General features: G+C 37.7%; 1 protein-coding gene across 2 annotated transcripts in view; it reads left to right on the top strand.

The window, feature by feature from the left end:
* dym (dymeclin) overlaps positions 1-16,660 on the top strand; it is a 47,465-nt gene that overhangs the window by 17,597 nt on the left and 13,208 nt on the right. For both annotated transcript variants that reach the window (XM_055040270.1, XM_055040269.1), the window contains exon 14: positions 3,175-3,274. In XM_055040270.1, coding sequence (XP_054896245.1) covers positions 3,175-3,274 — 100 coding nt within the window. The remainder of the gene's footprint in view (positions 1-3,174; positions 3,275-16,660) is intronic.

Below are 16,660 nucleotides of genomic sequence, written 5' to 3'. Positions count from 1 at the left end.
AAAATATCTGGCTGATTTGTTGTGTGGTGTTTTATACAAGTCAACATATGCAAGCTAAGAGCACTATGCAAAGTTCTGTAGCACAGTTTAAAAATAAAATAAGAGTCTAAACATTAAGGAAAATCACAGTTGGGAATGCTTCATTCAATAAAAATATTTATCAAAGGATATGACTTTTTGTTTTTTTTCTTTACTTTGGTCAGTAGTTCAATTCCTGAAAAGTGATTTTATGTTCTAAAACTTTGAGTAACCTAGAGAACTGACTGGAGATTTTGTTGGATTTATTTAAATGATTTAATGCACATTGCATGCAAAGCCAATACATGGATAGATTATACAACAGTATAACCACTTGAAAACGGTTAATGTTGATGTCAGTCTCTCTTTTTAAAATTGGAACTGGGCCCATATTTGCAAATAAAACATGTTTAAATAACTTTGAAGTTGTTTTGATATTTACTATCTAGTTTAACAACTGCACCATAATACAGGTAGTGGCAGTTGATGGGAAAATCCCATCTCATTGTGCTGATTGGATGCTATGGGCAGCTGATTCTTCTCCAATTTCCTGTGATGTTTACTCATGTAAATGATTGCTGTTGAAGAACCACTGCTATTAAAGTTTTGCTCCCTCCCATTTTTTTTTCTCTGCTGCAATTGCATGAGAAACCTACATATTCCAAATCATCTGGAAGTCCTATGTGTCTTGTTTTGGTGTTAATTTTATGTTGAATTGTATACCTATTTCAGCTAATACAAATTCTCCATGTGTTCAGATCCAAAACACCTCTACGCTGTTCAATGCACATGCTTCCTAAACTGGCTTGGCTGCTCCAGACAGTTTTATTGATATGACTGCAATCAAATGTCTTCTGGAAAAAAGGTTTTATGGTCAGTCAAGGAATAAATTGAGCTATTTATCTATAATGACAATAATTACATTTGAAGGATTCAAGGAGGCTTTCAAGGAGGTCCTGTCAGATCTCTGAGTAGTTACTATGTTAGAATGACCACAAGAGACCAATTCAAACATAAGCACATTTATTCTTTAAAAGTTTCATATTTAATGTCTTAAAATGTAATCTGTTCCCTGACAAAGGCTACTGAGCCTCTGCCTTGGTTTTCCTAATGTTGCATAACATTGTTCTCTGCACAAAGGGCCTCTATAGAAGGCTGAAAAGAACGAAGCCCAAACCAAAGCACATACACACTGACACACACAAACTCAGTGACATCAGGTCATTCATTGCTGTTTGTTCACTGCAGGCACACGGGAAAGAACGTTTCCTTCCTTGAAGACGTGCGCACATTCACGCAAATTCAAGGATCCTCTTATCTCACTGCCTGTGTCTCTCTCCCTATCTGTGATACTGGTGGCTTCAGACTGAGAGGAAAACTGTCTCACTGTGTACACTTGTTCCCATCATTAATGCAGAGCAACTGACTACGTCTGATGATGACGATCAGTGTGATTGCTTGGGTTGGGCTTAGCTGGTTGGCCTGCTGCAAGATAAAGGGAATTTCCTGCCAGGAATTTCCAAATGTCAGCCAGAGTGCACTGAACTGTGCCCCACATCTGACCTCAGAGAGAATCTCAGATGCTGCTATTGATGTTGCCTTCCTTATTATTTAATACCCATTGTTGCTCCCTTGCAGAAATGCTGTTATGTAAACTTATGCATCTGAGGACTCAAATAAGGTCACCATTCACTAGAGATAGGAATCAGCCAAAATAAAATAATGCAGTGCATCTTCTGTTTTGTGTAAAAAGTGTCTGGAAAAAAAAGGTAGACTGGCGTCAGGCTACGTGCAAGTATGTGGCACTGTGATGTAGGTTAGCAACAATTCAGACTTCAGAAAGTAAAAAAAATAAAATAATCGGAGTGCAATTACGTTGACACAATGTCAAGTTATATTGTAGTTTCACTAACACCTCGTAAAATCCAGGTGCATCTCAATAAATTAGGATATTATTGAAAAGTTGTTTGAGTTCAGTTCTGAACTCAATACTGAGAAACACATTATTTAAATTAATTACACACATGGATGTTTTTCAACCTTTACTCCTGTTAATTATGATTTTCTGCTTACAACTGGTGAAAACAGTATTTAAGATTTGAATATTACATCAGTCCAACTCAACACTTTAAATTCAGAAATGTGAGCTTAATTAAAAATATCTTTAGTACATGCTTAGAGGTAATTTTTAAAAGATACTGTTAAGCTGACAAATGAGCCTCATTGATCACATATTTTAATTTTCTAAGATGTAGTTGATTTATTTGCATTGTAAAAAATCATTTCAGGCTTAAGTTACATTAAAAAAAAAGTCTTAAGTCTTTTTTCATCACTGCTTTAGTTTATTTTGAAGTGGGGACAGACCAACTAGTCATCCTGCAGTGTTGTATGTTAACACACCAGGTGGAGCTTGGTTGGTGGTCTGTCATTTGAAATGAAAAAAAAAACCCAGATAGTTTAGAACAACAGGTCTTTATATGCATATATATAGTGGCTTGAGCAGCAGATCTGGAGATGAGAAGGAGATCTCCACATAGTTGATCCAGTTCCTTCATTCAGCCAATTTTCTTGGATCAAGACCATGGTGGTATTTTGCATGTGTACATTTCCTGTGCTGACAGATGAACATGTGGGTCTTTAGTGGGATTTCTCAGAGCGCTCTTTGTGTTCCGTCAGCCCTTAGCATTTCGTGGAATGGAATAAATTTTACTTTTGGAATGCAAATTAAAGGTTTGTCCTCTTCTGGGGCCACAAATGTTACAAACCAGAATGTTAGAAATGGATGAAATGAGAAAAAACAGTAAAACATGGAGCTTTTTTTTCTTCAAACATAATTTGTAGATTTTCATCTCCTGTAATTTCAAAATCATCCCATGAGAAAGTCTGGATTACTTTGAAGACTCATTAGTAATCATTACTTTTGAAAAACTTCATTTAGAAATAGAAACAGTTATGTCTCAATAATCATCTGTCTTAAAGGGAGGCTTCTGGCTTTTAAAGGAGAACGAAGACTAGCATTCGTCTATTAGTTTCAGAAATGGAAAACGTTCCAGCTGGCTACTTGGCTTCTTTGTGCTTTACTTGCTGTACCATTCATCAGTTGCTGGAGCTGTCAGTCTTATGTCTCTCTTTCTGTCTCTCTGTTTTTCCCATCAGTTTATTTGCTTTGCTTTCCAAAAAGCACAACAAGGTTTTGGAGCAGGCAACACAGTCTCTAAGAGGCAGACAAGGAGACAACGTAGCCTTGCCAGACTACGTGAGTAAAGCACACATACACACTCACACTTTTTCTAAGTGGGAATAAAGTTTATTAATAGCTGCTGAATTATGTCTACATGGATAAGAAAGAGGAATTTGACACAGACATGTGAAACCCTTTAATGTGAGGTGCTGGGATTTTTTATAAGACATCAGTGGCATAAGGAAGGCATTTAACTGTGAAAATATGTAAGGACAACTAGAAAAGCAATATGGTGTTCAGAGTGTAGTGAACATTTGTAGAAAGAAGAACATGAGGGGTGTTTTCTTCAGCAAGATGTGTTAAGTAATAATGTGTTAAATTTGTACTTCAAGAAGTTAGAACCCCATATTCCAAGTTGGGGAAAATTAAGCAGATGCTTAATCCTTGTTTTCCAGTTGCATGCATCTTAGTACTGTGCAAAGCACTTAAAATCCAAGCTAATTAAAATGGCATATTTATCATAACGGTCATTTTTCTAATTAAATTACTTAAAAGAAACAATTTAAATTTACCCTCGTTTCAATGACATGTCTGAGAATTCGCCATTGGTCTTCAGAGCGGCCCACAATATGCTTTATTGACATTTGATATTAAGAATTTATACACAAAATTCCTGTCGTTGCACTTTATTCCAACCTTTTACTGACCAATTAGGTGCATATTTTCTAAAATGCCTACAAGCAAGTACATGATGCATTTATGTCAAAGTTGGACACAACAGATGAGTAGTGTCTGATGAGGCCCTGTACAAAAACATGTCGGCACACAAGCACATGTAATGCAATTACCAGCCTTGTTGAGATATCTCATTCCTTAAAGGCTTGTTTGTAATGCTGTTTTAATCGCATTCAAACAATATTCAGCACTGTTTACGGGTAGGGTTGGAAAACACACGAGTTTTGCTGTGCTAAAGATATCCGTTTAGAGAAATGAGGCAACTCTGAATATGGAGCTAGAAGTCAAAGTGAAAGGTCATCTGCACAACAGTGCTGGTGCGTTTGTCAAAAATTCTGTGTGTTGCTCAAGGGTATGTGGCAAATTTTCAGCATATTTCTTGAGGATTTTGCAAGAGTTGTCTTTTCCTTGAAAAGCGTCTGACTTCCAGTCTGGGTCACAGACTTAGAAAAGAGTCGATCAAGTTTTCTGATACAGCTGTTATCCTTCAGCTTAGTCTACACACCAACTATATTTGACATTGGTTCCCATGTCTACTCTCCAGCTCCAGAGGCATATTGACATCTGCTGATGAAAAGTACCATGTGTTGTTTGGCTTCAGACCACGGACACACACTTACACAAAACAGAAACATACAGTGTCTTGTAAAAGTAGTCACACCCTGGAACGTTTAATGTTACCGCCGTAAACCTTGTTGCAATTAATCAGGCATTTATATGAAATACCAGCAAAAAGAAGTGCATGAATTGAAATAATTGTTTTATTTTTAGTGCATTTTTTTCCAACTTTCTCTATTTGATTAAATTCAGATACCTAAATAGTAAATGGAGAACTGCCTACTACTAGAGAAACACCACCTGTTATTTATACCTTTTGCTGTGGTTAATTTTCTTTCAAATTATTATGATTTTGACTTATTTTGGCAAAGATCAATTTTATATGATGTTTACTTGCCCCAAAAACTACTTCTAGTATTGTTGGGATTGTTACGATTTCTGTTTTTTCCACAATTTGTTTCCTGTGAGCAGAAATTAATATAAAAATAAATAAATAAATAAATGCAATTGTGAAGTGCTTCTTGATAATGAAATTGGAGAACTGAATATAATCCAATGATCAATAATCCAATGTTTTGTTAAATTTTATTATGACTTGTTTTTGTAAGAGCTGTATTTTTATTTGTGGGGCTCTGACTTCAAATACTTGTAGTCTCATACTATCTGTACTTTTGTCAAAAAAGTCTCACAAATCTTGAAATATATTTTATCATCAGTTTTATAGTTATTACTCAAAATTGCTGATACTTCAAGTCTATGTCAAACTTTTCCTGACCATTAAACATGATGCTGTCAGCATCTTACTTTGGTGATAACTTTCTTCATCAGAGATGTACAAGTTGGTGAGAAACCTTAAAATAACAGTAATAATTCCATTCAAAGCACATTCATGTCTCATTTACTTACTTTTGCAAGGCACTTTTTAAGCAACTCTGCAACTAACTTAATTTTCTCACATTGCCTCTGTTCTGTTCAAGAGGATGCAGCAGGTGGCTTTTGTGAAATAAGTACTCTGTTTTCTTTTGTTTTCATAATCCTGACTTGTTACCCATGTCTTACCTTTCATGGTAATTGCTTATTAAGAAGGCACTTCTGAGTACAGCCTCAGGAAAGTTTCTAGAGCTTGGCTTCTTTCTGGTAAAGACATAAAAATTTAAATTGCTCAGCCTGTTGTGATGTCGGCTTTGAACATTTTTTAGGTGTGACACCTGGCAACACTGGCAGCTCCTAGAACTGGTTGGCTCCTTCATGACAAATGTGGATGATTAATGCTGTAACTAAGGTTTCAACTTGACTCAAACTTTGTGATTATGATGAATGGAAAAGTTTTGAAATGCTGTTTGTTTTTTCTGTAAAAGTCCTTTTAGCAGTGCACAATTCCCTGATACTAAATCAGAAATTGTACCATTCCAGTATCTGAGACAATTTTCTAATTACAAAACTTTTTTTTTTTAAATTAAAAATCTTGTTGCCGAAGTTCCTTGAAAATCAAATTTCCATTGTCGCTCGTCATCTCATGTGTTTTGCAGCATTCACAGCCCTTTCTCATGAAAATAATGACTTCATCAAAACAACTTGTAAGCATCTTCTGATTTCATCTTACAAGGAAAATTATTACAAGTAACAAAGCAATTACACATTCTTCAGAAACTTTAGAGCTGCTGTGTGCATCATGTTTGTGACTGTTCTAAATGTTGGTGTCTTTTAACCTCCATCATAACTGGTGAGAAAAACGACGTAGAAGTGACAAATAGACAAAGGTAATAATCATGATTTAAACGTTTCACTAGTGAGGTGATTCTGCTTTGTAATTGTGACATAGTTGTTTTAGCCTTTCAGTGAGTAGTACAGAAAACACGTGTTTTCATTATAAAAAATAAATAAATAAAAAAGACCACTGATTTTAGTTCCACTCGGTTATATTCATCTTGTTGTCTTTTCTTCAAAACAATTGTTGTCTCAGAGCACTTTACAAAATCAACAAGTTTTAGTGAAATATGGTGCACAGTCACTTCAGTTCAAACATAAAGATGCATTTTAATTAAATTCCGTATATTCCAGTTTAATCCTAATTGCAAAACAATGCAGTTAAGTTATTAGTCATGGTAGGAGCAAAATGCATCATAGTCCCACTCCCTAAGGAAAGAATGATCTGAAAGGAAAGAAAGAAATTAACACCAAAGTTTCGTGTTTTTTTTTAGGAATAACTGAACAAATTCAAATATATTCAAATAGTATTTTTTGCAACAGCAGAAACTTTTAGTAAAATCATAAAGATCCTACAAAGTTTTGTAAGTTTTATTATTGAGGAATATTTATATGGAACGATTAACAGTCTGCCTTAAGGCTACAAGATATGCAAATTTGAGACATTTGTGTCTTGGCTCATAAACTTTTTATGATTCTTTCAAAGATCTAGAACAAATGCAAAGCTATTTTGATAACGTCAAAGAAACAGGATTGTAGAAAAATATGTAAAGAATTATTTTTGTTTGTCTTTTTATGTGCGGAATGTTACAAAATTAATTTGAATTTATAATTGTTCTGGACTAATATTCTTCTAGTTGATATAAGATTTCTATGAAACTTCATGCATAAACGGTTGTAATTAGCTCAAGCTCTGAATGAGGCTTATCACTGGTTTGGCAGATGTGACACATGACGAAGGCTCCCCTTGTCTCATTATACCAGCTCCTTTGTTTCCTCCATCCCAGAGCTCTTCTCATCTTCTGCTAGTGGTTGTGACTGCGTAATTGAAAACAGACGCCTCTGGAGTTGTTCACAAAGCCACGCCTAAACTTGAGAGGTGTGGAAGTTTAGGGAGCTACAGAGAGAGATAAAGAAGGTCAAAATGTGAGGAGAAAAGAACAATTGAAACAGGAGAAGCTGGAAGGCGGCGCAGAGAGAAAGGGATTGGAGGAGGGTTCAGGGTGGGTGTAAATGTGTTTTTGTGACAGGCATCTGGAAACAATGTAATTTGGCTGAGTCTGGCTCTGCAGAGAGAACTAATGTTTGTTTAATGTGGGCTTGTCCTGGACATGTAATTGCTCTCTTTATGAGGGAGAGTCTGAGAGGAGGATATGAAAGAAAACATCATGAAACGCTCTAAGCTTTGGCTTAAAATTGCGCGCTTTCTGCTCGTCTCCTAACGTCTTGGTCTGTTTCTTACATATACACACTGAACACACCCCTGTCTCTCTGAATGTGTTGGTGCCGTTGCATCTGGTTAGCATCAGGGAAGAAAGAGTGAAGGGTTTTAAGGCCTCTTGAGGCCCCCAGGGAACATCATAGAGGGTCTTGGTCAAAGCAGAGGATCTCTCATGGCCCCCCGTTGAATCGCAGAACGAGCTTGCACATACAAGCAAACATTAAAAGAAAGACATACCCTCTGTTTTGGATTGAATTGCATTGTGATTCTGTTTATGCTCCCAGCCAGTCATAATGGTTGTCTTACTTCTCTGCCTCTTAGTCTGTTTACTGCTGCACATTTCTGGGAAGGATTCTGCAAGCACACACACAAACACACCCTGCCAGCAGCCCCATGGACCACCCAGACTATGTGTTTATGTGTCCTGGTTGAGTCACAATCTGTGATCTCTTTTTAATAGCCAGAGTTGACGCATGCATTAGCTTTGTGGCACCAGTCCACTTGTTTAAGGGGAACAGCAGAGCCAGAGGATTTATCAACAGATAATAAACATTATGCCTTCTGTTTATTATCAGAGCTTTTAGGATTCTGCCACTTTTCTAAGAGGATATGCAGTTAGTTTTGCAAAAGCCATTTTCCTTGCATTGAAGCTGATGTAGTTTATAGTTGAATCGAAATTGTTTTGGTGAACTTTGTAATTCAGACAAAGATACGAAGGAGTAGATTTTGTCGTAAAAGAGGGCATGTTTGTACATTTGTAAAAGCCTTCAACATTTGTCAGAATTTGCGTGTAATTTACCACAAAAGGGCATTTTACTCAAATTCTTAGAACAGTAACGTCACTGACTGGTACAGTGCCATAGTCATAGCTTGATGCCCCTACATGTCATAAACATTTAACAGCTTTAATTGGACAGTTTTTGTTACAAAAAAAAAAAAAAGCGGTACAGTGAGTACTTCTCTCATCTAAACAAATGTCTATTGCCCCATCAATGAAGCTGGATGTAAAAAAGGAAAAAAAAACTTTCCATGACTAACTCACAAGTTTGACGTTTGTACTGTGTATGTCCAGTGTTTGGGGTTAGGGATGACAAGCCACCATGAATAGCTAAAATCCACAAATTATTGATATTCCCCTTTAACACTGCCTGTTGTAAAATTTCAAATGCCCAATATACCTCAATATGTATTCATACACACAGTGGAAACTATTTTAGCACTACTGGAGAAGATCATATCTAGAGGCTTTCTTATTTCCACTCTTGGGCGTTCAGCAAATTGCCACCAAGGAAAATAAATTGTGATCCTGGATTAGTTGTTTTGCAAATGCCAGCCATTAACCTTTGAAGTTGCATTTTACTGAGGTATTTCAGCCTCACAAGTGGCTTTTTCTACCAAATATTTCAGATATGCTCTGCAAAAAGGCATACATAATAAATAATTAGGAGTTGTATTCCACAGAAACATCTGAGCGATACTCAATTGTGTAATAGGCGGGACCACACTGTATATTTTCTTCTCTGTCTGAGGCGATTGAAGTTTATAGCCCTGCTTTCCAGAGTCCACATGGATTTTATCTCATTCTCCAAGGCTATGGAAAATGTTTAATGCATAGTGTGCAAGGAAAGGGGTCAGCATTAACCATCATAAATCGTTTAGCTGGAAGGAACAGCCGATTGACTGCAATAGGAATGTTACATTGCCCTGTCACATTTCTTACTGCCTTTTAATGTAGAGTCCATCCTTCTATCAGTCAATGAATTAACCACACCACCGAGTCTTTAGTGCGTACACAGAGAGCTTTTGGACATTCTGAATGAAAATACCTCAAAGAAAGAGAATGTAAAAGAGTTGCAGGCTATGCACAGTGTTTATCAAAGAGTACCTGGTTTCTGTTTGGTTTTAAAAAATTTAAAAAATGATTATTTGTACTTGCATTTCAGTTCAAAATTAAACATACAGTACCTATGATAGACTTGAATACAAATTTCTTTAACCTCAACCAAGAAACTTGCTTCTGATAAATCACATTGGAGTACTAAACTAAATCTATTAGTATTTATGTTGTATTAAAAAATTTCATGTCAAAAATTATTTGCACCATTCGCAATCATCAATTTAAAAATACTGGATCACAGCAAACTCATTCTCCTTACTTGGTATCTTTATTGATGAGTTGTATAGTTTTTAAGGTTGGAAGGCGACTTTTCCTGCACCATAATCCATGGGTGTCAAGCTCCTTAAGACTTGAGGGTTTTGCAAGTTTTAAATGCATCTCTGCTCTATCAGAGCAGCTTGAGATGGCTGAATTAACTCAATGATATAACATCAACTGCAGAGATCCAGTTAATAAACCATTCATTTGATTTAGTTGTGTTAAACCTGGGAACCATCTACCATTTGTATTCAACTTTACCTTTGAAGACCACTTCTCCTTTTGAAACTTTGCTGTTGAGACTTTTTGTGAGACAGTCAAAGTCTGATATTCAAACTCTAGTAAAATCAAAATATGCTGTCCGTTCTTTCTCTGAAGTCTTGTTTTTGTAGTTCTCATTAAGGCGGTGAGCAACGGAGCTAACCTACTTTGCTCATCACCTGCTTATTTTAATTAAAAATATATCCCTCCTCCTCCTACCGTCTCTTGTCTGGCTCTCTACATCTATTCCTGAGCAGTGGGTGAGCCATGCCTGCAGACAGCACGTTGGATTCCAATGATTATCTCCTTCCAAACGATAATTAGAGCAGCCCTGCTGTGCCCTGGTCTTTTTCAGGACTGAGGCACAGCAAACGGAGCACAGCTTCTGTCTGATCAATTAGCACTGCCCACTTTCCTCCCAGAGTTCTCCTGCAGCGGCCGGTGTCATCCCTCTTATCTTTAACCCCACTGCTGTTTTCTTTTCTTCCTCCATCACCCAAGTCTCAACCAACTAGATGACACCTACAAAGGGATAATGAGGTCTCGCACTGTTAATGGGCTCAAACTTTTCTCACCAGACAGTGACGCAGAGCCTGTCCTGAACAGATCCTAGACGAGTGGTTCTTAACCTGGGTTCGATCGAACCCCAGGGGTTCAATGAGCCGGTCTCAGGGGTTCGGCAGAGCCTCTGCCGCAGAGGTAAAGACACACTTGCGTAAAGTCGTGATGACACGCCCCGCTTGGCCATCACTTGCTGAAGAGAGTCACGTGACACTGCTTGGCAAATCAGTGCTGCGGGGAATTTAGTTGATCACCTGTTTGGGTTGTTTCACCTTTGTATACCTTCGCTGTGGTTCATTACAGCCGCTGTAGTTCCTAAACGACAAACTTGGACTAATTAGCGCGTCAGAAAACATCATAACAAACATCAAACAGGACAAATATATTTGATTAAGGTTTAACAAACAAATGGCTTCTACCACGATAATTATGTGAAATTAAATTAATTATATCCCAGATTCAGAAGATTTGCCTTTACCTTTACAGATCTCTTTGTTTCCTCCTATCAGTCTGCAGTTTCTCATATTGACGTCATCAAACCAAATTTCAGATCTACCATAACTGACTGAGCCTCAAGTTGGCCTCAAGTTTGCAACCAGCTTCTGACTGAGAAACCAGTAACCTGCTCCCAGTGTCAGAATCTCACTGAGGAACAAACTGCACTAGGTTTTCTATAATTTTATAATTTCTAATATAACTGATGTATATTCATATAGGAAATGAGTCAATAGGGTTTCATTTATCATTTTTATGTCGTCATGTCATGAGGTAGATCTCAGCAGGCTGGTGAGAGAAAAAGTAGAGAAAAAAATATTTTTGGGGGGCTGAAATTCTTTTATGGGGCCAAAATATTTTTGGGGGCCAGAATAAAGTAATACTGTAATTTGTTGTGAGTTCATGGACTGTGTTGGTTTTGTTCTTTGAGCAAGGTGCTGTTCATGCACATTTTGTGCAACAGTTAAAAAAGTATATATCTTGAATATGGAAAAAAAAAAATCATATTTTATTTATTACTAGAAAAGGATTCAGTGAATGCGCATATGAAACTGGTGGGTCCGGTACCTCAAAGAAGGTTAAGAACCACCGTCCTAGACCTAAAACGGTCCAGTGTGCTGCTGCTGTTGCAGCCGATGCTGTTGTTTCAGACGCCGCCGCTTGCCTCATGCTCAGTGTTTGTGCAACAAGAGAAGTTTTGTGCATTGTGTGTGAGACCAAAGGGTAATGAGAGGCTGACCTGGGCACAGTGCTTCACAAAATAGTGCGATTATGACGTAACTGTTAGGCCATAATGCACATCAGACAATGACCCATTTAAAAAACTTCCAAACAGGGCAGCCGGCTGCTGCTCAGTCAGTCTGACTCTCTCTGGTTGTCCATGTGGCAGTTTTTTTTCTCCTCTTTCCTCGTTGTTTTTATTTATTTTTTGCCTTCAAACTTGATTTTGTTTTTATGCTGCGTCCTACTTCACAACAAACTACTTTTTGGTATTAATTTGGAATGAGGTTACATTTTGACTCATCTTTGTGTCTATTCTCCCACTATCTCTGTTTGTGTCGGTCTTAGTCAGTGTTCTTTCCAAATATGTCTGCTTTATCTGCCCTGCAACAGCTTGCAATGAGTGTAGCCAACCAGGGATTCTCTAAGCTATTGGTTTAATGATGCCAGCTCCTACTTTACAGGGATTTGCATGTCTGTCTGTAAACACTCTGTCCTCATGCACAAGGATTCCCAGGCAAACATGTACTGCCAGCTTAGAAAACACAGGCTGATGTTGACCACATTCGTTACCTTGCCGCTGCAATTATTAGATGTTTCACAAATGGTCAAAACCACCGGGAGAGGTGTTGGGTAGACACATGCGGATGGACTCATCCTTCCTCGTAGCATCTGTAGACTAAGTGAAAGAGTAAAACAGGACTGGATCAATGAGAGATGCATTTCTAAGCATTGTTTCACTCTTACTCTGCGGCTGAGTTGGAAACCAAGGAATGTCAGGGAAGGACAAATAATGAAAAGGAGAAGAGATGAAGGGAAACTGAAAGAGACGTCAGGTGTCCTCTGGTCCTTCCAGCATATGCATTTTTTTGGGGGGTGAGGAGTGTAAAATCAAGTGCACAAGAACAGATTGGAAAGTTGGAGAGGAGAAGGAGGAGCAACCAGCATATTTAAATCCTGTCTGGGTTTCAAGTAGACCACGGACCTCTTAATCTTATCCTCTTGACAAACACGCACGCAGGGCCAGGCAGACGTCTAGCTAGCCTATTTTCATGTGACCTGAATTCCCCAGTGTGGCATTTTTTCCCCTGCCAGACTAATCTCATTAAGCTGGGTGCTGAGCTGGAGAACAAACACACCAGGCATTCCTCACTCCTACTCTTGCCTTCCTCTGCTGCTTTTGTCTCCTCCTTGTCGCGTTCGTTCCATCTCCATCAGTTCCCCCCACCCCTCGGTCCCTCGTCTTGTACGTTCCCATTTTGGTCGCTGTCTTCATTTCTTCTGCCTCCTCTTCCTCCTACTCAGTTGTCTCCCATATGTGTGCCTGCTTTCTGTCTAATTATGGCCTGCCACTGCAGAACAGAGGAGAGCAGGTCTAGCTAGGCAGCGGTGTCGAGGAGGGAGAGCCACCTCTGCCTCCAGACATACAATCAGTCCTCATTATGGCTGGCTGTCCTGCCTTCCCCCTGCCTCCTCATGTCTAGCATGTGAAGCCTTCAAACACCTTCACAGGCTTGTGGAAATCAATGCAATACATTATTGCATCTGTGTTGCAAGCCTAATTCACAGTCTATGCACAACTGAACGCTGTTATTTACAATTATCCTAATCCCCTGGCTACTTATGAAAGGCTGATTGTGTGTGTGATGTTGTGGGGTGGAGGGGGAAGCCACACTGCAAGCTAAGTTATTTATAAGATAAGGACTAGTTTTCAAGCAGGGCGTACAAGATGGAATAAAAAATGCTACCACATGCTGCTCTGTTACAGATGGATAACCCAGATTGGACGGGATCTCGGCTTCCCATCGGTTTGTTGCGGCAGTCTTGCCAGGTTCCTGTTTTGAATGTGCTATCGCCAGAGCCACAGTCAAAACAGGTCATCGGAACAATAATGTTTTCTGTTCAAATCAAACCTTAACTGTAGGTCATAGGTTTGAAAGATTGCGAGCGGAGATCTTTTGAGTCTTTTCAAATGGAAGCCTACATGAGACGAAAATGTCATTATTCTAAATGCGATTTTAATAGAGTTGCAAGACTTCCAGAAGAGGTCAAGCACAAACTTTTCCTTTCAAGTTATATAAAAGATTAATTTGTCTTCAATCTAAATTTAAAGAAAATGAATAAATAGGGAAAAGATGTCAACATAAATATGTTCGCTGGCTAAGTACTGTCAAAAGGCTCTTAGAGTTAATAAATTACAATAAATTGTAGCTTTCAACATCTTTGTGTAGGCTTTTGGATGTTTGGGCTAAAAAGTCTGCTTCAGCAGAAAAAGGAGACAATTTCCAGAACAGAAAAGGTGTTCATTGATGGTCAGTTATTTCCTGTTTAATTGATTTCTCTCATTTCTGAGCTATTCTTACATCATGAGGTGGTTAGAAGTTGAATATAAATTTTCCCTAGTATTTTGGGTTCCTGCTCACTCTCAAAAAGCCTTGAATTTCATCTCTGCAATTTCCAGACCAGTATCAAAAAAATATTTTAATGTCCAAATGTTTTTTGTTTTATTCCCCCCTTTCCTCCTTTATGTTCCTTCCTTCCAGTTTCTGCTTTCTCCTGGTGCCAGATTCATAATAAACTTTAGCATGTTATATTTTACAACAAGGCTAAAGGACTGAGGTGTGGTAATGTCAGTAAATTGATGCACACACACTATTGGAAAATTCTTCATCTGGATGAATTTCACAGTAGACTGCACTACTAGTCAGTCAGTATTTGTGTTTTTTAGGGTCAATGATATTTTGCATGCAACATTAGATACTGAATTATACATGTAAGCCTATTGTATGCTATTTCCTTGTCTTTCAGACCTACTTGACTCTTAATCTTGTTTACATTATCAGCACCCTCCTGGTGCTTAACCATATCACGGCCTTTACAGTAGTACTTTTCACTAGAGATCCAGGATGATCACAGAAACCTGTCACCTATTGTGTTGCTCTGTGTTCAGTCAGCCATTAGACCGATTTCATGAAAAAGACACTGCATTAGGCTAAGCTGCTTACAATGTTCTTGACTCCTGTGATCTTTTTTTCTGTGTTTTCTCCTCTCAGCCTTGTCTTAGCTGCTGAGCTGCCAACCTTTTAACTCTAAACGGCCCGAGACGCAAAATGTGCTGATTTCAGTTTGAGGCTACTGTTGCTGATTGAAGTTGTTCTCAGGTGTATGAACAAGAATGTGAACAATGAATAAATATTTAAATACATTTTATTTATTCCAAATAAAATATTTATCTTAAATTAATTGATCAAATTATGACGAGTGAGGTAGAATACCAACAGGATGTTTATTTCATCTTGTAAACAAAAACAAAAAAATCTTAAAGGAAGGCACTGTAACTTGATTTACTCTTAATTATTATTTGAATCATCTCACCTCATTCTTTTAAATGTTTTGCTTTTTATTAAAACATCATTAAATTTTTGTATTTATCTTATTGTGTGTTTTAGTTTCATCATTTTGTAGTAACTTTCATACATGTTCCTGGGGACAAAACCCAATTGTACATTCCATATTTTCTTGTCTCTTCCATGTGAGAAAACCTGAAAACTGTGAGACGTGCTTTGTTTATCCCATCCAATTAATAACCTTTGGAAACCTTTAGATGTATTCTGAAGACATAGAATAGATCTGGCAAATTTCAGAATAGAGACCTGACATTTCATTTTTAATATGAAAGCCATGATGGTGATATTCAGCTTTGTTTCAGCGTTGAGGAATCTTTTCAAAGATGTCATATGAAGATAAAGCAAAACAGTTTGTTGGATTTAGATTTCTTTTTTCTGCTGGATGACACAATTATTTTCGGTGAAACCTTTTGAATTGTTATTACAACTGTTGTCGTATTTGTGGACATCCTCTGTCTTCTCCTGAACTTTGACAGTTCATAGCCATCTGTTTTTTACTTTCCCACGGTGTTTTTTTTTTGTTTGTTTGTTTTGTGCCACCATGATCATGGCAGACGGGACCTTATCTAGTCATGGTGGCGTCTGTCTGGCTTGTAGACACATTGTTATGAATACAGTAACTAAAGGGTGAGATATAATCTTTATTCCCCAAGCCAAAGTCTCTTCTTTTAGAACAGATTGTTTCACGTGGGTAAACAGCTTGCTAAGATTTCTATTGATGATTGAAGTATTTTCTCTGAAGTTCCTTTTTTGTAGCTGCCAGCTCTCTTACTTTGAAACATTGTTATTGGGCTAATAAACTGGTCTTACTTATGCTGTACATTTCGGTTTACATGCTCAAATTATTTGAGCAAATGCTGGATTTGTTAGAATTACAATAAGCAAAATAGACTATTCTTGTACTTTTTGAGTGTTTTGCATTGTGTTCTTCCTTTCCAAATAAGTGGTCAGTGTATATTGCCTTGGATAGAGTTTACAAATCCTCATACATTTGGTCTTGTTTCTTTTGTTTTTTAAAAATAAAAGAAAATGAATCAGGAATAAACCCTTCATGACAAAAATAGCTGTCACCTGGTACGTTGCAGTTCTAACCCAAACATCTTTCTCAATATGTAAATATGTCTGCAGTTAAAAACACTTCCTGGGCCTCATTGTGTTGCTGGCCCTCAAGTGCAGCAATATAAGTTGCTGCACTTGTGTTGTAAACTAAAAATGATGACCCAACATACAAACTGTCTTTTGAAACGAGGGGGAAAGATTACGATACTGTTCTAAGAATGTTAATCAACACAAAGTATGGTAAAACATGTTTGTTTCCAATCAGACGTGTCAGAATGTGAGACGAGTTCCAACAAAACAAGATGATTAAGTGAAAAACAAATACAGGTCGGTAAAGGAAGGAGTCAGACCAGAGGCATACC

The sequence above is a fragment of the Poeciliopsis prolifica genome, unplaced genomic scaffold (assembly GCF_027474105.1).
Source record: "Poeciliopsis prolifica strain line A6 unplaced genomic scaffold, Auburn_PproV2 SCAFFOLD015, whole genome shotgun sequence".
Lineage (NCBI taxonomy): Eukaryota > Metazoa > Chordata > Actinopteri > Cyprinodontiformes > Poeciliidae > Poeciliopsis > Poeciliopsis prolifica.
Note: the sequence above shows the minus strand (reverse complement) of the source record. Positions and strands in the feature narration are given on the sequence as shown.